At 37.7% G+C, this 22,568-nt stretch overlaps 1 protein-coding gene and 1 pseudogene across 1 annotated transcript in view; both read right to left on the reverse strand.

Annotated features, from left to right (window-relative positions):
- Positions 1-19,707, reverse strand: part of C9H11orf65 (chromosome 9 C11orf65 homolog) — an 89,774-nt gene extending 70,067 nt beyond the window's left edge. The window contains 1 exon segment of the mRNA XM_060160331.1: positions 19,627-19,707. Within this exon segment, the coding sequence (XP_060016314.1) occupies positions 19,627-19,707 (81 nt within the window).
- On the reverse strand, positions 17,181-18,048 carry LOC132525385 (large ribosomal subunit protein uL30-like; annotated as a pseudogene).
- Positions 19,708-22,568: the final 2,861 nt, after the last annotated feature.

Raw genomic sequence — 22,568 nt, forward strand, 5'->3', positions numbered from 1 at the left:
CACTACAAATAACTCAATTTTGTTTCTTTTTATGGCTAATATTCCATTGTATATATGTGCCACATCTTCATTATCCATTCATCTGTCGATGGACACTTAGGTTGCTTCCATGTCCTGGCTATTGTAAATAGAGCTGCAGAGAACATTGTGGTACATGACTCTTTTTGAATTATGGTTTTCTCAGGGTATATGCCCAGTAGTGGGATTGCTGGGTCATACGGTAGTTCTATTTTTAGTTTTTTAAGGAACCTCCATACTGTTCTCCATATTTATTACCTAAGCTTAGAGGTCCCAGTATGTCATGTTCTATTTTATTGGTTTTAGTGGTAAAGCAAGCCTATAATAGCCTAAATAAAAGGAAGAAGATTGCCCCTAACCTCTCAACAGAAAGAGTAGCAAATAATTTATGAACATCTTAAATCAATCAAAATAACCAAAAATTAATGCAGAAGAAAATAATGATATATTAAAATCATTTAAATAATACAAAGAAATGGGAAACAGGAAAAATATATGAAAAACAGATGATAAGTAGAAAAGCAACAGCAATATGGTAGACTTAAATTAAACAAATACCATAATTATAATAAATATAAATGATCTAACCATGCTAATTAAAAGACAATGATTATTTAAGACTAACCAAAATTAGATCCAGCTCTGTATTATTTACAAAGGATGCAAAAAGTTAGAAAGTAACAGAATAAGAAAATATACCATGCAAACACTAACCAAAATTAAACTAGGGTAACTTTATCAATACAAAATAAAATAGACTTTAAGGCAAAAATTTTGGAAAATATAAGAAACAATATTTCATATTGATTAGGTTCGACTCAACAATAAGGTGTAACCATCTTGAGCTGATATGTACCTAACAACATTATTTCAAAATATGTAAAGCTAACATTAACACAATTACCAGGAGTATAAATGAATCCTCAATCATAATGGAAAACTTTAACCTACTTTTCTCAAGCACTGATAGAACAAATAGGCAAAAAATTAGTAAGTCTCCTGCTATAGACTAAATATTTCTGTCTCTCCAAAATTCATATTGAAATTCTAACCCCCAAGGTGATGGTAGGAGGAGGCTGGACTTTTGGGAGATGATTAGGTCATGAGGGTAAAGCCCTCATGAATGGGATTAGTGCCCTTATAAAAAAGGGCTCAGTCAGATGAATGGATAAAGAAGATGTGGTAAATACATACAATGGAATATTACTCAGTCATAAAAAGGAATGAAACTGGGTCATTTGTAGAGATGTGGATGGACCTAGAGACTGTCATATAGAGTGAAGTAAGTCAGAAAGAGAAAAACAAATATCATATATTAACGCATATATGTGGAATCTAGAAAAAATGGTACAGATGAACTGGTTTGCAAGCCAGAAATAGAGACACAGATGCAGAGAACAAATGTATGGACACAAAGCAGGGACAGCGGGGGGGCGGGGGTTGGTGGTGATGGGATAAATTGGGAGATTGGGATTGACATATATACACTAATTTGTATAAAGTAGGTAACTAATAAAACTAATTTAAAAGAAAAAAAAAGGGCTCAGAGAGATCACTCATCCCTTCCAACATGTGAGGACATAACAAGAACCAGGAAGCAGGTTCTCAACAGGTACCAAGTCTGCTAGTGCCTTGATTTTGGACTTCCTAGCCTCCAGAACTATAATAAATAAATTTCTGTTGTTTATAATCCACCCAGCCTATAATAGTTTGTTATGGCAGCCCGAACAGACTAAGACAGCTACAAAAGATTTGAAAAACATAATTAACTAACTTGACCTAACCGATAGAAGAATACATTTTTTTCTCAAGATCACATGGAATATTTATCAAAATAGAATTTTTCTGTACCAAGCAAGTTTTGAGTTATTAAAACCATTTAAAGTATGTTGTCTGGCTGCAGTGGAATTAAACCAGAAATCAATAATAAAAAGATAACTAGAAAATTCCTAAATATTTGGTCATTAATCAATGTGGCTCTAAATAACCCATGAGTCAAAAAATTACATTGGGGCTTCCCTGGTGGAGCAGTGGTTGAGAGTCTGCCTGCCAATGCAGGGGACACGGGTTCGTGCCCCGGTCCGGGAAGATCCCACATGCCGCGGAGCAGCTAGGCCTGAGCCTGCACGTCCAGAGCCTGTGCTCCACAACGGGAGAGGCCACAATAGTAAGAGGCCCGCATACCACAGAAAAAAAAAAAAATTACATTGAAAATTATGAAATATTCCAAGCTGAGGTAATAATTATATGACGTATCAAAACCTGTGTGGATAAATCTAAAGAAATGCTGAAGGGAGAACTTTAATAGGTCAAAATACGTATACTATAAAAAGAATAAAAGTTGAAAATCTAAGATCTAATTTTCCATCCCAAGAACTTTGAAAAAGAACAGCAAATAAAAGCCCCAAAATGAAAGAAAAAACAACAAAGATAAGTTTGGAAATCAATGAAATAGAAAATAGAGTTAAAATAGAGAAAACCAACAAAGCCAAAGAACAGTTTTTTTTAAAAGATTAATAAAATTGATAAACTCCTAGAAATGCAGATGTAGAGAAATGAAGAGAAAACACATTAACAATACCACTACAAGTCTTACAGACATTAAAAGGATAATGAAAGGAGATTGTAAACAAATTTTGGCTAAAATAGATTTGACAATTTAAACAAAATGGACAAATTCCTTAATTTAAATCAAATCCACAACAAGATGTCACTTCAAGCCTGTTAGAATGATGATTATCAAAAAACCAAGAAATAACAAGTGCTGGCAAAGAAGTGGAGAAAAGGGAACGCTTCTGCATTGTTTGTATGAATGGAAATTGGTTCAGCCAGTATGAAAAATGGTATGGAGATTCCTCAAAAAATAAAAAGTAGAACTACCATGTGATCTAGCAACTCCACTTCTGGGTATTTGTTCGAAGAAAACAAAAACACTAATTCAAAAAGATATATGCACCCCCATGTTCATTGCAGCATTATTTTCAATAGTCAAGTATGGAAACAACCTAAGTGCTCATTGATGGATAAATGGATAAAGAAGATGTGGCATATATATACACGTACATATATGTGTGTATATATATATATATATATATATATATATATATATATATATATATATATAACAGAATACTATTCAGCCATAAAAAATAACAAAATCTTTCCATTTGCAACTACATGGATGGAATTTGAGAACATTATGCTGAGTGAAATAAGTCAGAGAAAGACAAACACCATATGATCTTACTTATGCATGGAATTTAAACAACAACAACAATAAGCTCGTAGACAAAAAGAACAAAATGATTATTGCCAGAGGTGGGGGATGGGGGGTGGGAGAAATAAATGAAGGGGGTCAAAAAGTACAAACTTCCAGTTATAGCATAATTAAGTCATGGGGTGTAATGTAAAGCATGGTGAATTATAGTTAATTGTATTGTATTGAATATTTGAGAGTTGCTAAGAGAGTAAATCTTAAAAGTCTTCAACACAAGAAAAAATTTTTTTGTAACTATCTATGGTGACAGATGTTACCTGGACTTATTGTGGTGATTATTTCACAATATATACAAATTTTGAATGATTATGTTGCCCACTTGCAATTAATATAATGTTATATGTCAATTATACCTAAATAAAAACAAACAAAATGGACAAATTCCTTGAAAAAGTAATTTATCAAAATGGGTACAAGAAGAAGCACACATCTGAATAGTCCTGTATTATTAGAGAAATGGAACTCATAGTTAAAAACCTTTCTATATGGAAAACTCCTAGCACACATGGCTTTGCTAATGCGTTATTCCAAACATTTATAGAAAAAATAATACCAATCACACAAACTCTTAGAGATAATGAAAAAGAAGAAAAACTTCCCAATTCCTTTTAGGAGACCAGCATAATACTGATACAAAACCTGGCAAGGACATTACAACAAAGAAAAATTGAATTTAAAAATAAATATGCAGAAAATCCTAAGCCAATGCTTAGCAAATCAAATCCAGGATATACCAAAAGGGTAACAATCAGGATGAAGTGGAGTTTATTCCAGGAATACAAGGTTGGTTTGACATTTGAATGTCAATGAATGTAATTTACCACGTAAAGAGAATGAAGGAGACCATATGACCATTTAGGAGCAGCAAAAACATTTGATCAAATTCAATACCCAGAGTTTTCATAAAAACAAGAATAAAAATCTTAGCAAATGAGGAATTAAGTTAACTTCCTTAAACAGATAATGAGTTTCTACAAAAAAATACAGATAACAGCTTACAGTGGAATAATATATGCCTTCTCTCTGTGTTCAGGAAAAAGAAAAGAATGTCCATAATTCTTTTGAGTATTGTGCTGGAGGGTCTAGTCAGTGCAAAAAAGCAAGAACAAGAAATAACAAGTATAAAGTTTGCAAAGGAAAAATGAAAGTCATCATGCAAAGATGACATGATTATGTGGAAAATCTGAAAGATACTCAGCTATCAAAAACAATGAATTCATGCCATTTGCAGCAACATGGATGGATCTAGAGATTATCAAACTAAGCAAAATAAGTCAGAAAGAGAAAGACCAATACCATATGATATCACTTATATGTGGAATCTAAAATTCAATATAAATCAACATATCTACAAAACAGAAACAGACTCACCTATATAGAGAACAGACTTGTGGTTGCCAAGGGGGAGGTGGGGTAGGGGAGGAAAGGAATGGGAATTTGGGTTTAGCAGAGGCAAACTATCATATATAGGATGGATAAACAACAAGGTGCCACTGTATAGCACAGGGAACTATATTCAACATCCTGTGACAAACTATAATGGAAAAGAATATGAAAAAGAATATATATATGTATAACTGAGTCACTTTGCTGTATAGCAGAAATTAACACAACACTGTAAATCAATTATACTTCAATAAAATCTAAAAAAAAATCTGAAAGGACCTATTAAAAAGCAATTAGAAATAATAAATGTATATTTAGTCAGTATATAAAAATAAATATTTATATAAACTAGAAATGAACAGTTAGAAAATAAGATTTAATAAATAACACCACTTACTTTAGCATAAAAAGCCAAATAACCTAGAAATCAAATGAAAGATGTATAAGACTTCTGCACTATAAACTACAAAACATTATGGAGAGGAATTAAAGAAGATATAAATAAATGAAGAGATACACCATGTTAAAAAAACCCGTGAGCATAGTAAGATATTAGTTCTCCCCAAACTGATCAATTGATTTAATGCAATCCCAATTATAATGCCAACAAAATTTTTTTAGAAATTAAAACAGGTTGATTCCAATGTTTATACGGAAATGCAAAAGTCCTAAAATAGGTAAAATAATCTTGAAGAACAAAGTTAGAGGACTCTATTAACATATATCCACTCTTATTATAAAGCTACAGATTAAGACAATGTGGTGTTAACCCAAATATAGACAAAATAATCCAATGCAACAGAGTAGAAACTATAGAAACAGTTCACATATATGATTTCATGACTTTACAAAGGCACCACTGCAATTTATTGTGGGAAGATGGTATTTTTCAATAAAAGATACCTGGTCATTTGATTATCCATAAGGAAAAAAATGACCTTTGTCCCTGTTATCATACACAAACATTAGTTGGAGATGGATACCAGATCTCAATGTGAAACTAAACAACTAAGCCTCTAGAAGAAACATAAGGAAAATATCTTCTGACTTTGGGTTAAACAAATATTTCTAACTCCCCCGCATCTTTATTGAGACATAACTGACATATAACATTGTGCAAATTTAAGGTATACAACATGATGATTTGATCTACATATATAGTGAAATGATTACCACAAAAATTTAGTTAACACATCCTTCACCTCACATAATTACCATTTACTGTGTGAGTGGTAAGAATTTTAAGATCTACTCTCTTAGCAACTTTCAATTATTCAACACAATACTGTTAACTAGAGTCACCATGCTGTACATTACATTCCTAGAACATATTAATCTTATAACTGGAAGTTTGTATCCTTTGATGATCTCCGCTCATCCCTCCCCTACACCCCCACCGCCCCTTCTAGCAACAATGTACCCCCTATATCTAAGAGTCCAGGGTTTTTTTGGTTCCACATATAAATGAGAGCATACATTATACAGAATTCATCATTCTCTGCCTGACTTATTTCACTTAGCATAGTGCCCTCCAGATCCATTCATGTTGTTACAAATGGCAGGATTTCCTTCCTTCTCATGGTTGAATAATATTCTGTTATAAATAATATTAATATGCTATACTAATATTAAATGTTTATATATAATATCTTCACATAATATAATATATAATATATAAAACATTATCACATTTTCTTTATCCATTCATCTGTCAACAGATACTTAGGTTGTTTCTATGTCTTGGCTAGTGTAGATATGCTGCAATGAACATGGGAGTGCAGCTGTCTCTTTGAGGTAGTGATTTCATCTCCTTCAGAAAAATATCCACAAGTGAAATTGCTGGATCATATGGTAGTTCTATTTTTTATTTTATTTTTTGAGTAATGTCCATGCTGCTTTCCATAGTGGTGGTACCAGTTTACATTCCCACCAAGAGTGTACAAGATTCCCTTTTATCCACATCCTCGCCGGCACTTATCTCTTGTCTTTTTGATGGAGTCTGCTGTTGGAATTCTTTAGCTCAGTTTTTTTATTATTCAGATCTAGGATGTCTTTTTGGCTTTTTGGAGGATAGCTTTTATTTCTTTGTTGAGCTTCTCACTTTGTTCATGTACTGTTTTCCCAATTTCATGTAGTTGTCTGTCTACATGTTCTTGTAGTTCCATGAACTTCCTCAAGAGGATTATTCTGAATTCTTTGTTAGACAGTTCACAGACCCATACTTTGAGTAAATTATTGGAGCTTTATTAGTTTCTTTTGGTGGTGTCATGTTTACTTTGGTATCTGTGCATCTGAGTAAGTGGTCTTTTCTTCCAGACTCTAGAGGTTCCCTTCAGCAGAGAAAGACCTTCATCAGTTAGCTCAGCTTGGGGTACTGGATGGGTCATCTGGTAGCATCCATGGGCAGGTGGAGACTTGCTATTGGGGTGTCTATTTGGGTGAGGTCACTGCCCATGTTCTGAGGTGGGCATGATGGCTTACTTACTTTCAGGCAGGACTACTAGCTGGGCTCTGCAATCACCTCTGGTTAGGTGAAGTCATAGGCTGTGTTCCCTGGCAGGGAGGTGCCACTGGCTGGACTCTGCAACTAAGCAGGGCTGCAGACTGGGCTCTGCAATCACTCCTGGTTGGGTGAGGCCTCAGGATGTGCTCCCTTACCAGATGGTGCTGCTGGCCAGACTTCATGTTCGGGCAAAGCTACAAGCAAGGCTTTGTGGTTGGATGCAGCCACAGGCTGTGTTCTGTGATCAGGTAGGGCCATAGGCTTTGCCCCAAAGTTGGGCAAGGCTGTAGGCTGGGTTTTGTGATGGAGTAAGCTGCTGGGTGTGCTCCTCTGTTGGAGGTGGTCACTGGCCAGGCTCTCTAGTTGGGCAGGGCCTCCAGTTATATCATGCAGTTGTGGGGGGTCTAGAGACTGTGCTCCTTGGTTGGATGGGGTCACTGTCCAGGGACCCTAGCTGGGTGGGACCATAGGCTATGCTCTGCAATTGGGTGGAGTCACTGGCTAGGCTCCCTTTAGCTACAGTTTTTTAAAAGGTCTTTTTACAAATAAATTTATTTATTTATTTTTGGCTGCGTTGGGTTTTAGTTGCTGCGTGCGGGCTTTCTCTAGTTGCGGCGAGCAGGGGCTGCTCTTCCTTGCGGTGTGTGGGCTTCTTCTTGCAGAGGCTTCTCTTGTTGTGGAGCACCGGCTCTAGGCGTGCAGGCTCAGTAGTTGTGGCTCACGGGTTCTAGAGCGCAGGCTAGTAGTTGTGGCACATGGGCTTAGTTGTTCTGCGGCATGTGGGGTCTTCCCGGACCAGGGCTCAAACCCGTGTCCCCTGCATTGGAAGGTGGATTCTTAACCACTGCACAACCAGGGAAGTCCCTGGCTACAGTTTGTACTCAGTAATTAGGCAAAGCCATAGGCTTGGATCTGTTTCTGGGCTTCGTGACTGGCTAGGCTTCCTGGTTGGGCAGGACTGAAGACTATGCTCATAAATCGGGTGGGGCTGCGAATTTGCTTCCTTGCCTAAGTGGGGCCATAAAACAGTTTCTGTAGTCAGTAAAACCTGTTGGTTTGGGACCCATATCAGGTAGAACTGCCAACTGAGCTCCCTGGCCAGATGGGGCCAATTGCTCAGCTCTGCAGATGGGCAGAGCCTGGCTGAGATCTCTGCTCAGGTATTGCTGTAAGCGGTAATGCAAACTGCCAAGATCTGAGCACAGGTTGCTGTCAGCCATGCCCCTCTTTTCTCTGTCTCTATCAAATCCCCAGTGGTCGAGCCCTGCAGATTCCCCCAGTGATCCCCATGAGGCAAGACCTGAGTGCACCTCCCAGGAAACGTCCTGGAACACTGGGGGACCTGGACTTTTGACACCGTCTTGATGACAGTACCTTCTACATAAACACTTCTTAAATGGACACAGACAGCACTAACCGTAAAGAACAAATGATAAACTGGATCTTATTAAAATTAAAGACTTATCAAAAACACCTTTAAGAGGGAAGTGAGGTACCCTGGAAGATGATATTTTATATTGCAATAAAGGATTTGTATTCAGGATATTTGAAAAACTCCTCCAAGTGAATATTGACAAGGGAGAGGTGATGGAACTTGGGGATTTGAATACTGCAAGATATGTGAAGAAAAGGATAGGGATATTTATATCCTCATCATATATAATAAGGAGTCAAGTGATCCTTTGTTAGCATGATGGAACAAGAAACAAAAGTCTTTAAAGCAGCAAGGTAAGAAACAGAGGAATTAAAACAATGACATGATACTGAGGGGGGAGATAAGCAGGGTTTTGGAGGATAAGTAAGGTAAATTCTTAATCATCTTTGCAGAAAGTCAACAGATCACTTCTAAAGTTGATAAGTAAAATATAATAAGCATATTATTTAGAAGCATGGAACTAGTGACTAGAAGATCTAAAACAAAAAGTTAGATAAAAGTGGTTGCTTTTAGAGTATGAAGGTGGAAGGTAGTGAGATGGGGTAAAGACTTGCTTTTTAGTGTAAGTTCTTTTACATTATTTTAAAGAAGTACACAAAGTACTTTGATAAAAATATCTTAAATTACAGAAAAAACTGCATTCACATTACTACGACTATGCAAATTATTCAATTACAGGGCCACATAATATGCTAAAACTATGCATCTTTATTTAGAAGTCACCCTCTGGGCCACTTGAAGTAGAATGTATCTAGAATCAAGATCAAATGTACTGAGTGAAGTAAGTCAGAAAGAGAAAAACAAATACCGTATGCTAACACATATATATGGAATCTAAAAAAAAAAAGGTTCCGACGAACTTAGGGGCAGGACAGGAATAAAGATGCAGACTTAGAGAATGGACTTGAGGACATGGGGAGGGGGAAGGGTAAGCTGGGACGAAGTGAGAGTGGCATTGACATATATACACTACCAAATGTAAAATAGCTAGCTAGTGGGAAGTAACCACATAGCACAGGGAGATCAGCTCCATGCTTTGTGACCACCTAGAGGGGTGGGATGGGGGGGTGGGATAGGGAGGGTGGGAAGGATATGCAAGAGGGAGGGGATATGGGGATATATGTATACGTATAGCTGAATCACTTTGCTATACAGCAGAAACTAGCAACATTGTAAAGCAATTATACTCCAATAAAGATATTAAAAAAATCAAATTATTCTCTTTACATAGAGGTTAGAAATATATTAATTTGCCTTATATTTGAACCATGACTTTCATGGTTAGTTGTTTTTCGGAGTTTCTAACCTCTTTTTATTTTTTATTTTATCTATTTTTTTGTGGAATCTAAAAAAAAAAAAGATACAAATGAATGTAGTTATCAAACAAAAACAGACTCAAAGACATAGAAAACAAACTTATGATTACCAAAGGGGAAGTGGGGGGAGGGATAAATTAAGAGCTTGGGATTAACTGATACACACACTACTCTAGATAAAATAGATAACCAACAAGGACCTACTGTATAGCATAGGGAACTATGCTCAATATCTTGTAATAAACTATAATGGAAAAGGATATATTTATATAACTGAAAAACTTTGCTGTACACCCAAAACCAACACAACATCGTAAATCAACTACACTTCAACAAAAAATTTCAAAAAACATCTACCACTTCTGTGCAAAGTTTGAGGGTCCTTAGAGTTTGGTGTGCTGCCTGACAATTTACAAGGGTCTTGAAAATCTGCTAGTTTTTCTTTCTTTTTTTTTTTTTTTTTTTGAGGTACGCGGACCTCTCACTGTTGTGTCCTCTCCTGTTGCGGAGCACAGGCTCCGGACGCGCAGGCTCAGCGGCCATGGCTCACGGGCCCAGCCGCTCCGCGGCATGTGGGATCTTCCCGGACCAGGGCACGAACCCGTGTGCCCTGCATCGGCAGCCAGACTCTCAACCACTGCGCCACCAGGGAAGCCCGAAAATCTGTTAGTTTTGAGTGAAACCTAAGAAAGAGAAGTCTCTCTGGATGGTCCAGGGCTTCAGTGCAAGTGATAACATTAGTTGGCCCTTTAGGGCTGAGTAAAAACAATGACAAATGGAATTGTGATGGTGGTTCATGATGATCTGTGAAACCTATACTACTGTATGAATCACAGAAGAAACATTCAGGGTTTGGGAGCAATGCTCTATCATCATTGGGTAAGTATTCTGTATGACACACTTTTTATCTTACATCTGGACTCTGCTGGATTCTAGTTATTTAACATGATCTTCCATAAAGTAAGTTTTGTGTTATTCTACCTGGCAAAGTACTCTGGCCAATTGAGATGCTGGCTGAACATCAGTGAACATAGTGAGCAGTAGGTGGGATCAGCTGCAGCAACAAGGAATGTAGTCTCTACACAAACTTTTCTCTTGATTTTTTAATTGTAATAGTTATTTTAATTAATTTATCTCCTCTTTCCCTTATATTTCTACCAATTTTATATTGGTAGTGTTTGTGGTGATAAAGGTAGCATTATTTCAAAGTTTTACAATATTTAAATGGAATACCAACAAAGAACAAAAGGGAATATCAACCCATAAAGTTCAGACATTTTGCCAGATTAAAAAAAAAATTTTTAAAGATCTTTATTGGTGTATAATTGTTTCACAATACTGTGTTAGTTTCTGTTGCACAACAAAGCGAATCAGCCACATGCATACACATGTCCCCATATCCACTCCCTCTTGAGCTTCCCTCCCATCCTCCCTATCCCACCCCTCTAGGTCATCGCAAAGCACCAAGCCGATCTCCCTGTGCTATGCTGCTGCTTCCCATGAGCCAACTATTTTACATTTGGTAGTGTGTATATGTGGATGCTACCCTCACTTCGCCCCAGCTTTGCCCTCCCACCCCATGTCCTCAAACCCATTTTCTATGTCTACCTCTTTATTCCTGCCCTGCAACTAGGTTCATGAGTACCATTTTTTTTTGTTTTTTAGATTCCATACATATGCGTTAGCATATGGTATTTGTTTTTCTCTTTCTGACTAACTTCACTCTGTATAACAGACACTAGGTCCATCCACCTCACTACAAATAACTCAATTTCATTTCTTTTTATGGCTGAATAATATTCCATTGTATATATGGGTCACATCTTCTTTACCCATTCATCTGTTGATGGACATTTAGGTTGGTTCCATGTCCTGGCTATTGTAAATAGTGCTGCAATGAACATTGTGGTACATGTCTCTTTTTTTTTCCTGCGGTATGCGGGCCTCTCACTGTTGTGGCCTCTCCTGTTGCGGAGCACAGGCTCCGGACGCACAGGACCAGCGGCCATGGCTCACGGGCCCAGCCGCTCCACGACATAAAGGATCTTCCAGGACCGGGGCACGAACCAGTGTCCCCTGCATCGGCAGGTGGACTCTCAACCACTGCGCCACCAGGGAAGTCCACATGTCTCTTTTTGAATTATGGTTTTCTCTGGGTATATGCCCAGTAGTGGGATTGCTGGGTCATATGGTTATTCTATTTTTAGTTTTTTAAGGAACCTCCATACTGTTTTCCATAGTGGTTGTATCAATTTACATTCCCACCAACAGTGCAGGAGGGTTCCCTTTTCACCACACCCTTTCCAGCACTTATTGTTTCTAGATTTTTTGATAATGGCCATTCTGACTGGTGTGAGGTGATACCTCATTGTAGTTTTGGTTTGCATTTCTCTAATAATTAGTGATGTGGAGCATCTTTTCATGTGACTCTTGGCCATCTGTATGTCTTCCTTGGTGAAATGTCTATTTAGGTCTTCTGCCCATTTTTACCCTGGATTGTTTGTTTTTTAGATATTGAGTTCCATGAGCTGTTTGTATATTTTGGAGATTAATCCTTTGTCTGTTGTATCATTTGCAAATATTTTCTCCCATTCTGAGGGCTGTATTTTCATCTTGTTTATGGTTTCCTTTGCTGTGCAAAAGCTTTTAAGTTTCATAGGTCCCATTTGTTTATTTTTGTTTTTATTTCCATTACTCTAGGAGGTGGGTCAAAAAAGATCTTGCTGTAGTTTATGTCAAAGAGTGTTTTTCCTATGTTTTCCTCTAAGAGTGTTATAGTGTCTGGTCTTACATTTAAGCCTTTAATCCATTTGGAGTTTATTTTTGTGTATGGTGTTAGGCAGTGTTCTAATTTCATTCTTTTACATGTAGCTCTCCAGTTTTCCTGGCACCACTTATTGAAGAAGCTGTCTTTTCTCCATTGTATGTTCTTGCCTCCTTTGTCATAGATTAGGTGCCCATATGTGCATGGATTTATTTTTGGGCATTCTATTCTGTACTGTTGATCTATATTTCTGTTTTTGTGCCATTACCATACTGTTTTGATTACTGTAGCTCTGTGGTATAGTTTGAAGTCAGGGAGCCTGATTCCTCCAGCTCCGTTTTGCTTTCTCAAGATTGTTTGGTTTTGCGGGGTCTTTTGTGTTTCCATACGAATTTTAAAATTTTTTGTTCTAATTTTGTGAAGAATGCTGTTGGTAGTTTGATAGGGATTGCATTGAATCTGTAGATTGCTTTGGGTAGCATAGTCATTTTCACAATATTGATTCTTCCAATCCAAGTACATGGTATATTTCTCCATCTGTTTATGTCATCTTTGATTTCTTTCATCAGTGTTTTATAGTTTTCTGAGTATAAGTCTTTTGCCTCCTTAGGCAGGTTTATTCCTAAGTATTTTATTCTTTTTGTTGCAGTGGTAAATGGGAGTGTTTCCTTAATTTCTCTTTCTGATTTTTCGTTGTTGGTGTATAGGAATGCCAGAGATTTCTGTGCATTAATTTTGTATCCTGCAAGCTTACCAAATTCAGTGATTAGTTCTAGTAGTTTTCTGGTGACAACTTTAGGATTTTCTACTGTCGATTTCTCCTTTCATGGTTGTTAGCATTTGCCTTATGTATTGAGGTGCTCCTATGTTGGGTGCATAAACATTTATAATTGTTATAGCTTCTACTTGGATTGATCCTTTGATCATTATGTACTGTCTCTCCTTATCTCTTGTAACAGTCTTTATTTTAAAGTCTATTTTATCTGATATGAGTGTTGCTACTCCAGCTTTCTTCGGATTTCCATTTGCATGGAATATCTTTTTCCATCCCTTCACTTTCAGTCTGTATGTGTCCCTAGGTCTGAAGTGGGTCTCTTGTAGACAGCATATATATGGATCTTGCTCTTGTATCCATTCAGCCAGTCTGTGTCTTTTGGTTGGAGCATTTAATCCATTTACATTCAAGGTTATTATCGATATGTGTGTTCCTATTACCATTTTCTTAATTGTTTTGGGTTTGTTTTTGTGGGTCTTTTTCTTCTCTTGCATTTCCCACTTAGAGAAGTTCCTTTAGCATTTGTTGTAAAGTTATTTGGTGGTGCTGAATTCTCTTAGCTTTTGCTTGTCTGAAAAGCTTTTGACTTCTCCATTGAATCTGAATGAGATCCTGCTGGGTAGAGTAATCCTGGTTGTAGGTTTTTCTCTTTCATCACTTTAAGTATATCCTGCCACTCTCTCTGGCCTGCAGAGTTTCCACTGAAAAATCAGCTGATAACCTTATGGGGATTCTTTTGTATTTTATTTTTTGTTTTTCCCTTGCTGATTTTAATATATTTTCTTTGAATTTATTTTTTCTTAGTTTGATTAACATGTGCCTTGGTGTGTTTTTCCTAGGGTTTATCTTGTATGGGACTGTCTGTGCTTCCTGGACTTGGGTGACTATTTCCTTCCCATGTTAGGGTAGTTTTCAACTATAATCTCTTCAAATATTTTCTCAGACCCTTTCTTTTTCTCTTCTTCTTCTGGGACCCCTATAATTCGAATGTTGGTGTGTTTATTGTTGTCCCAGAGGTCTCTGAGACTGTCTTCAATTCTTTTCATTCTTTTTTCTTTATTCTGTTCCTTGGCAGTTATTTCCACTATTTTGTCTTCCAGCTCAGTTATTCATTCTTCTGCCTCCGTTATTCTGTTATTGATCTTTCTAGTGTATTTTTCAGTTCAGTTATTGTGTTGTTCATCTCTGTTTGTTTGTTCTTTAGTTCTTGTAGATCTTTGTTAAACATTTCTTGTATTTTCTCAATCTGTGCCTCCATTCTATTTCTGAGATTCTGGATCATCTTTACTATCATTACACTGAATTCTTTTTCAGGTAGATTGCCTATTTCCTCTTCATTTATTTGGTCTTGTAGGTTTTTACCTTGCTCCTTCATCTGTGACATATTTTTTTGCCATCTCTCTCTCTCTCTTTTTTTTTTTAAATGAGTGGGATTGCATTCCTGTCTTACTAGTTGTTTGGCTGAGGTTTCCAACACTGGAGTTTGTAGGCTATTGTGTAGAGCTGGGTCTTGGTGCTGAGATGAGGAGCTCTGTGAGACCTCACTCCAGTGAATATTCTCTGGAGTCTGAGGTTCTCTGTTAGTCCAGTGGTTCAGACTTGGAACTCCCACCATAGGAGATTTGGCCCAGCTCCAGGCTCATGAACCAAGATCCTGCAAGCCACCTGGGGTGGCAAAAAAAAAAAAAAAAAAAGCAACAACAAGGTAAAAAATAAAATTAGACTAGGAAACTAACAGATATGTTAGGAAGAATATAAAAATAAAAATATAGATGAATCAGAAACCAGAAGGTACATTAGTACCACAATAATAAAAAAGAGGAGGGAAAAGGGAGGGGGGGCGAAGGCCTTGGCTGTGGAGCGGGGGGCTTAAGCAAGTGCAAGTTTTGGGTGGTGGGTGGGGCCAATGCTCAGGACCTACAGGACTGGAAAAGGCCCTGGGGGCTGTGGGGAGTGGGGCTTAGGTTCAAGGAACAGAAGGGGTCCAGGCACGGCAGGGGACCTCACCTGGGAGCCCAGCAGGCTTCCTGGGCTTGAGTGGGCCAGGCAATTGCTCTCTGGTCCTCTCCTGCTCTTCTCAGAGAGTCCCTCCTGCCTGCCTCTCCTGATCTCCCCAGCTTCTGGGGTGCTGATCCCGTCTGGACTCCACTTCTCCTCACCCCTTCAGTCCCCCTATGTCCTACTGGTTCACTTTGGGGTTCCTCCCATCTCCTTGGGTGTCAGAGTCTCCCACCAGTAGCTGGCAGTCACCCCAGTTGTGGGGAGATGTTAACTCCACATCTTCCCACACCACCATCTTGACTCCACCTCCCTCAAATGTCTTTTTAAATCCAGCTTCTCAGTCATACCTTCTATTGCGTGGTGTACTATTTAGTCTCCAGATACAACCTTCCTAGAGCCATTCAACATAATGAGCTAAGCTAAATTGATTACCATTTTTATTTCCTTCAGATTCTGTTATTTCTTTTTCTTTTCTTTCTGTTTCTACATCATTGGTTTTCCTTAAATGTCAGGTGATTGTCCATTAGTAGTGACAAATGAAGGTCTGTGTCAATTTTTCTAGGGAGCTAGTGTAAGTATCCTGTGCTTTTGTGTAAGTCTCTGGTTTTCCACTGTTCACACTCATGAATGGGAAGATTGCCTTGGGCCTTTGTGAAGTGGGTTAATGAACAGACTTTCTTAGAGGAAGTATGGTCAGGTAGCCAGCAATAACACAAGGCATCTCTCAAATACTAAAATTAAGAGGGTTTTACTGTGGAGTACCAAATCCATGCTAGAACTAGCTTTCCCAGATGGTTCACGTAAATTTTTTAAAGAGATAATCCTTCAGGGTTTGTTTCTTTTTGGTGGGGGGGATGCTGTGCTACTGCACAGCATATGAGATCTTATTTCTCTGACCAGGGATTGATTGAACCTGCACCCCCTGCATTGGAAGCACAGAGTCTTAACCACTGGGCTGCCAGGGAAGTCCCTTGTTTTTTTTTTTAATTTTTACTTATGTTGTGTTATAGTTGATTTACAATGTTGTGTTAGTTTCAGGTGTACAGGAAAGTGGATCAGTTATACATATATCCATTCTTTTTCAGCTTCTGATTTGGGTTTTAAGAAGAGGACTGATCATCAGGGAAACCAGAAAATTCCATCTTGAAGCCCAGCAGAAATAAATGGTGGGCATTTCCCTGAGTCATAAATGGCACAGGGGCTCAGCAATCTACCACCATGTTCTTAACAGGAAACACTCCATTTGGCTGGGGAAAGGGTCCATCTGTCTCACAGATCCAAGAGTAGGTTAAAATTCTGAGCTAGAGAAAAGAACTAAGCCAATTGCAGGCAAGGATAAGGAAGTTACCAGATACACCTAGGGACAGCCACGTCTGAGAGCTTGCCAAGCTGTCACTGAAGTTAGAACATGGACTCACAGCAGAGAGCATTATTTTTGTGTGCTTCTTTCCAATTGTATTTCAAGTTCTTTCCAAAACAAGGCCCTGGGCTCGGTTCACTGCTGTCCTGTATTCATGCTTGGGTATTCATTCACCAACATTAAACCCCAGGATAGAAGATGTGATAAAACAGGACTCCTATCTCCATGGAGTGAATCTTTGCTGGTTTCAGTGGTGGATGGTGGTCATCACAGAAGACACACAGGAAATTATCCTTGGAACTGAGGTGGGATGAAAACTGCCTGCTGTGAACATCATCATCTTTTTCCTGACCTTTTACCTCCAGTTTCTGAAGATAAAGCAGAAAATAATCTTCCTTGAAGATAATGGGTAACAATTCCATAAAACTAAAACACATGCTTCCAATGCACTGTGCTTTCAGATATTCTGGGTTTAGTTCAGCTGCCAGATGAGTCGATTGATGCATTCACCTTGATAACCAGGTGAGCCCACTTCCTTGAGGAAGCCCCCTCTATTCTTGGTAGCACAATAGGCTACTTAGAGTTGCAAAGGGCACAAGAACCCTGAGATCACCTGAAAATCCTTCCCTGGGAAGGCAACTCCATGAATGAGGTCTTCCAAGCAAACGACACCAAACTTCCCCAGGTGCTCCCCAATCACTGTGTTGTCTGTCAGTGTGACGATTTTATTCTTGACCTTGGCTTGTCCACATTTAAAGATGAGTTCCTGAACAGACTTCAGATTTGCAAATCCCCAGGTCACATAAGTTTCCACTATATGAAGTGCTTTTATGGTTTAAGGGGTTACTTTCATAAAGACATCACCGAAAATCTTATTCAGGCCAAGTCTTGCAATGGTCCTCTACACCAGTAAACTCACCCCATTAATCATTTGGATGTGTACAACAAAGACTAAGGAGTGTTTATCTGGCACTTCCAAGCCACGAGGTTTCACTTCTCGTCTGAGTCGCACCCTGTCACGTAGTTGCCACCAGGACTCATGTAGGAACCATTCTAGTTGCTTAAACTTGAGTTTTTCTCCTTTCCTCTGCTCCTTCCTTTGCAAAAGCACCTGCTTTGCCTGGGTGGCTTTGAGGGTCTGATAAGCCTTCCTCTTTTTCAGGAGATTTTCTGGAACCAAAGGGATCTTTTTTATTGGCTCTACCTCTGCCATCTTTCCAAAGCTGTGGGCTACTCTGGGTTTGTTTCTCTTATATGCACAATGGTAAATATCCATCTACCAGTAGATTTTTGACTAATGATAAATAACCACCTGCCTATAGCTTTGGGTCTTGAAGTGACAGTGGAGACAACTGGCACAGCTGTTCCATGTACAGACCTTCAATTAACCCTATTGTCTATAGTCATTCTCCTTTTAGCCTTTTTAAATTGCTAAATCCTAATTGACGTCCTTTCTAGGGTTCCAATGACAAACGAGCTATCTCATTAGTGCCCCTTTAAGGTATGTATAGGCAAGTCTTCTACATAGATATGTCCAACAGGATACTACCATTTATTTTTGGTATGAGATAAAATTTCCTATTTGCTCATGAACTCCCTTCTCTCTGTTATGGGTTAACTTTCTATACATTGTCACTTCAGTTGGGTTCTAGAAGGATAGAAAGTGAAAATGTGTGTTCAGTCTACCATCTTGTTAAAATACACACACACACGTTTGTTTATGTACATGGCTTCTCTACTGAAGCTCCTTAAGCACAAGGATGTATTGTAAAATGCCTAGCACAGTGTCAGGAACATAACAGGTGTTCAAAGGTATGTGGCTGATTGGATTTGAATGTGGGAGAGAAGAATTACAAATGACAGAAAAGCTTAAGCCTAGATGACAAGTATGCTGTTAGAGACCAACAAAGGAATAGTAGATTTTAAAGGAAATTCTTTTTTTTTTAGTGTTGGAAATCAATAGTTGTGCCCCAGCATAGGCAAATAATGGAAATTATTTTTCAAGACATCATTAACTGATATAAAGGTACTTTTGTGTGCTAGAAAGAGAGCCATACCACTTCACACACAGAGTGTTGATGCTATCCTAGAGAAAAGAGAGAAGTCATTTCACCTCTTGGCTCTCACCTAACCCAGTAAATCAAATTGGAATATTTCTTATTGGATAAGGAGACTAATTCTACTCAGACTAGAGCATGGTGAAAAACTACTACATTAATCCAGATATACTTTACGTCCTCAAGAGTAGGTACTGAATAAATATTAAATGAGTGAATGTATCCCTAACACTTGCTCACAAACCTGATTCCAGAGTCAAGATATAAAATGTTTAGAGGTGAAAGCCAAATAAGCCAATTAGTGATACTTTTGCTCATAGTAGCCATTATCAAAGTGCCTGGCCCAGATCAGAAACTCAATAAATATTAGTGAGGTTAATAAGATAATTAATTAATGCTAATTTTTTGAAACTTAAAAAAAGTCTACTTATAAAGCAAAGGGTGGTATACAACTCTTTAATATACGAAAAGCTGTTGAATTGTATACTTTATTATTTTTTAAAGTCTTTATTGAATTTGTTACAATATTGCTTCTGTTCCATGTTTTGGTTTTTTGGCCACAAGGCACGTGGGATCTTAGTTCCCCAACCAGGGATCAAACCCACACCCCCTGCATTGGAAGGCAAAGTCTTAACCACTGGACCGCCAAGGAAGTCCCTGAATTGTATACTTTAAACAGGTGAACTATATCAATTACATCTCAATAAAGCTGCAAAAAACCGAAATAAACTCACAAGGAAACTTTTCCAGGCCTTCTGAATGACTCTGGCAGCTCTATCTCTCTTTGTAAATTCTGATTCCTGTTTCCAAGCCATGCAAAAGTCCTAAAAGAGAATAAGCAAAGGAGTATATTTTAAATTAATTTACATACTCCATTATGAAACTGTCACTAGAACTCAATGAAAATCAAATAGAAATTATAAAGTAAATAATGAAAATGATATTTGATATCAAAATAACTATAATAAAAATTAAAATTGACACCTATAATTGATAGCCTAATATGTTCCAATTTGTCTCTTTTTTATTGAAGTATAGTTGATTTACAATATTATATTATTTTCATTATTTTTAAAGATTATACTCCATTTAATGTTATTACAAAACAATGACTATATTTCCCTGTGCTGTACAATATCCTTGTTGCTTATCTATTTTATTCATAGTAGTTTGTATCTCTTAATCCCTTATTCCTATCTTGTCCCTCCCCTTTTCCCACTCTCCACTGGTAACCACTAGCTTGTTCTCTATATCTGCAGGACTGTTTCTGTTTTATTATATACATTCATTTGTTTTAGCTTTTAGATACTCTATGATAACATAGAGTATTTGTCTTTGTCTGACTTTTTCACTAAGCATAATACTCTCTAGATCCATTCACATTGTTGCAAATGGCAGAATTTCATTCTTTTTTACAGCTGAGTAATATTCCATTGTATATATACATACCACATCTTCTTTATCCATTCATCTGTTGATGGATACTTAGATTGCTTCAATATCTTGGCAATTGTACATAATGCTGCTATAAACATTGGGGTTAATATATCTTTTTGATTTGTGTTTTCATTTTCTTTGGATATATACCCAGCAGTGGAATTGCTGGATCATATAATAGTTCTATTTTTAGTTTTTTGAGGAAGCTCCATACTGTTTTCCACATTTGCTGCACGAATTTACACTCCCACCAACAGTGTATGAGGGTTCCCTTTTCTCCACATCCTTGTCAATGTTTGTTACTTGTAGACTTTTTGATGATATTCTGACAGATGTGAGGTAATATCTCATAATTTTGATTTGTATTTCTCTAATAACTAGCAATGCTGAACATCTTTCCATGTGCCAGTTAGCCACCTGTATGTCTTCTTTGGAAAAATGTCTATTCGGGTCTTCTGCCCATTTTTAAATTGGATTTTTTTTTTTGATATTGAGCTGTATGTGCTGATTACATATTTTGATTATTACCCCTATTCTTCATACCATTTGCAAATATTTTCTCCCATTCTGTAGCTTGTCTTTCTGTTTTGTTGATGGTTTCTTTTGTTGTGTGAAAGCTTTTAAGTTTAAGTAGGTCCCAGTTGGGGTGTTTTTTGCTTTTATTTCTTTTGCCTTAGGAGAATGATCCAAGAAAATATTGTTATGATTTTATCTAAGTGTGTTCTGCAAATCTTCTCTTCTAGGAGTTTTATGGTTTCAGGTTTTACATTTAGGTCTTTAAACCACTTTGAGTTTTTGTATATGGTGTGAAGGAATGTTCTAATGTCATTGTTTTATATGTGGCTGTCCATTTTTCCCAAAACCACCTGCTGAAGAGACTGTCTTTTCTTCATGTATATTCTTGCCTCCTTTGTTGTAAATTAATTGACTGTAGGTGTGTGGGTTTATTTCTGGACTCTCTATTCTCTTCCATTTGTCCATATGTCTGTTTTTGTGCCAATACCATGCTGTTTTGATTACTGTATAGGATTATCTGAAGTCTGGAAGTGTTATGCCTCCAGCTTTCTTCTTTTTTCTCAGGATTGCTTTGGGAATTCAGGGAGTTTTGTGGTTCCATATAAATTTTATTTTATTTTAACTTTTTATTTTATATTGGAGTATAGTTTATTAACAATGTTGTGTTAGTTCCAGGTGTACAGCAAAGTGATTCAGTTATACGTATACATGTATCTATTCTTTCTAAAAAATTCTTTTCCCATTTAGGTAGTTACATAATATTGAGCAGAGTTCCCTGCGCTGTACAGTAGGTCCCGGTTGGTTATCCATTTATTTTTTAAAAATTTATTTGGCTGAGTTGAGTCTTTGTTACTGTGCACAGGCTTTCTCTAGTTGTGGAAAGCGGGGGCTACTCTTCTTTGCGGTGCACGGGCTTCACGTTGCAGTGGCTTCTCTTGTTGCGGAGCATGGGCTCTAGGCGTGAGCGCTTCAGTAGTTGTGGCTTGTGGGCTCTAGAACATAGGCTCAGTAGTTGTGGTGCATGGGCTTAGTTGCTTCGCTGCATGTGGGATCTTCCTGGACCAGGGCTCAAACCCGTGTCCCCAATCTGCATTGGCAGGCAGATTCTTAACTACTGCACCACCAGGGAAGCCCGGTTATCCATTTTAACAATCAATCAATCCCAAACTCCCTAACTATCCCTCCCACCACCCCCGTCTGGTAACCATAAGTTCCTTCTCTAACTCTGAGAGTCTGTTTCTGTTTTGTAAATAAGTTCATTTGTATAATTTTTTTTAGATTCCACATATAAGCGATATCATACGATATTTGTCTTTGTCTGACCTACTTCACTCATTATGACAATCTCTAGGTTCATCCATGTTGCTGCAAATGGCATTATTTCATTCTTTTTAACGGCTGAGTAATATTCCATTGTATACATGTGTCACATCTTCTTTATTCATTCATCTGTTGATGGACATTTAGGTTGCTTCCATGTCTTGGCTATTATAAACAGTGCTGCAATGAACACTGGGGTGCATGTATCCTTTTGGACCATGTTCTTCTCCAGATATATGCCCAGGAGTGGGATTGCAGGATCATATGATAACTCCATTTTTAGTTTTTTATGGAACCTCCATACTGTTCTCCACAGTGGCTATACCAATTTACATTCCCACCAGCAGGGTTCCCTCTCTCCAGCGCTCTCCAGCATTTATTGTTTCTGGGTTTTTTGACGCTA

The sequence above is a fragment of the Lagenorhynchus albirostris genome, chromosome 9 (assembly GCF_949774975.1).
Source record: "Lagenorhynchus albirostris chromosome 9, mLagAlb1.1, whole genome shotgun sequence".
NCBI classification, from domain to species: domain Eukaryota; kingdom Metazoa; phylum Chordata; class Mammalia; order Artiodactyla; family Delphinidae; genus Lagenorhynchus; species Lagenorhynchus albirostris.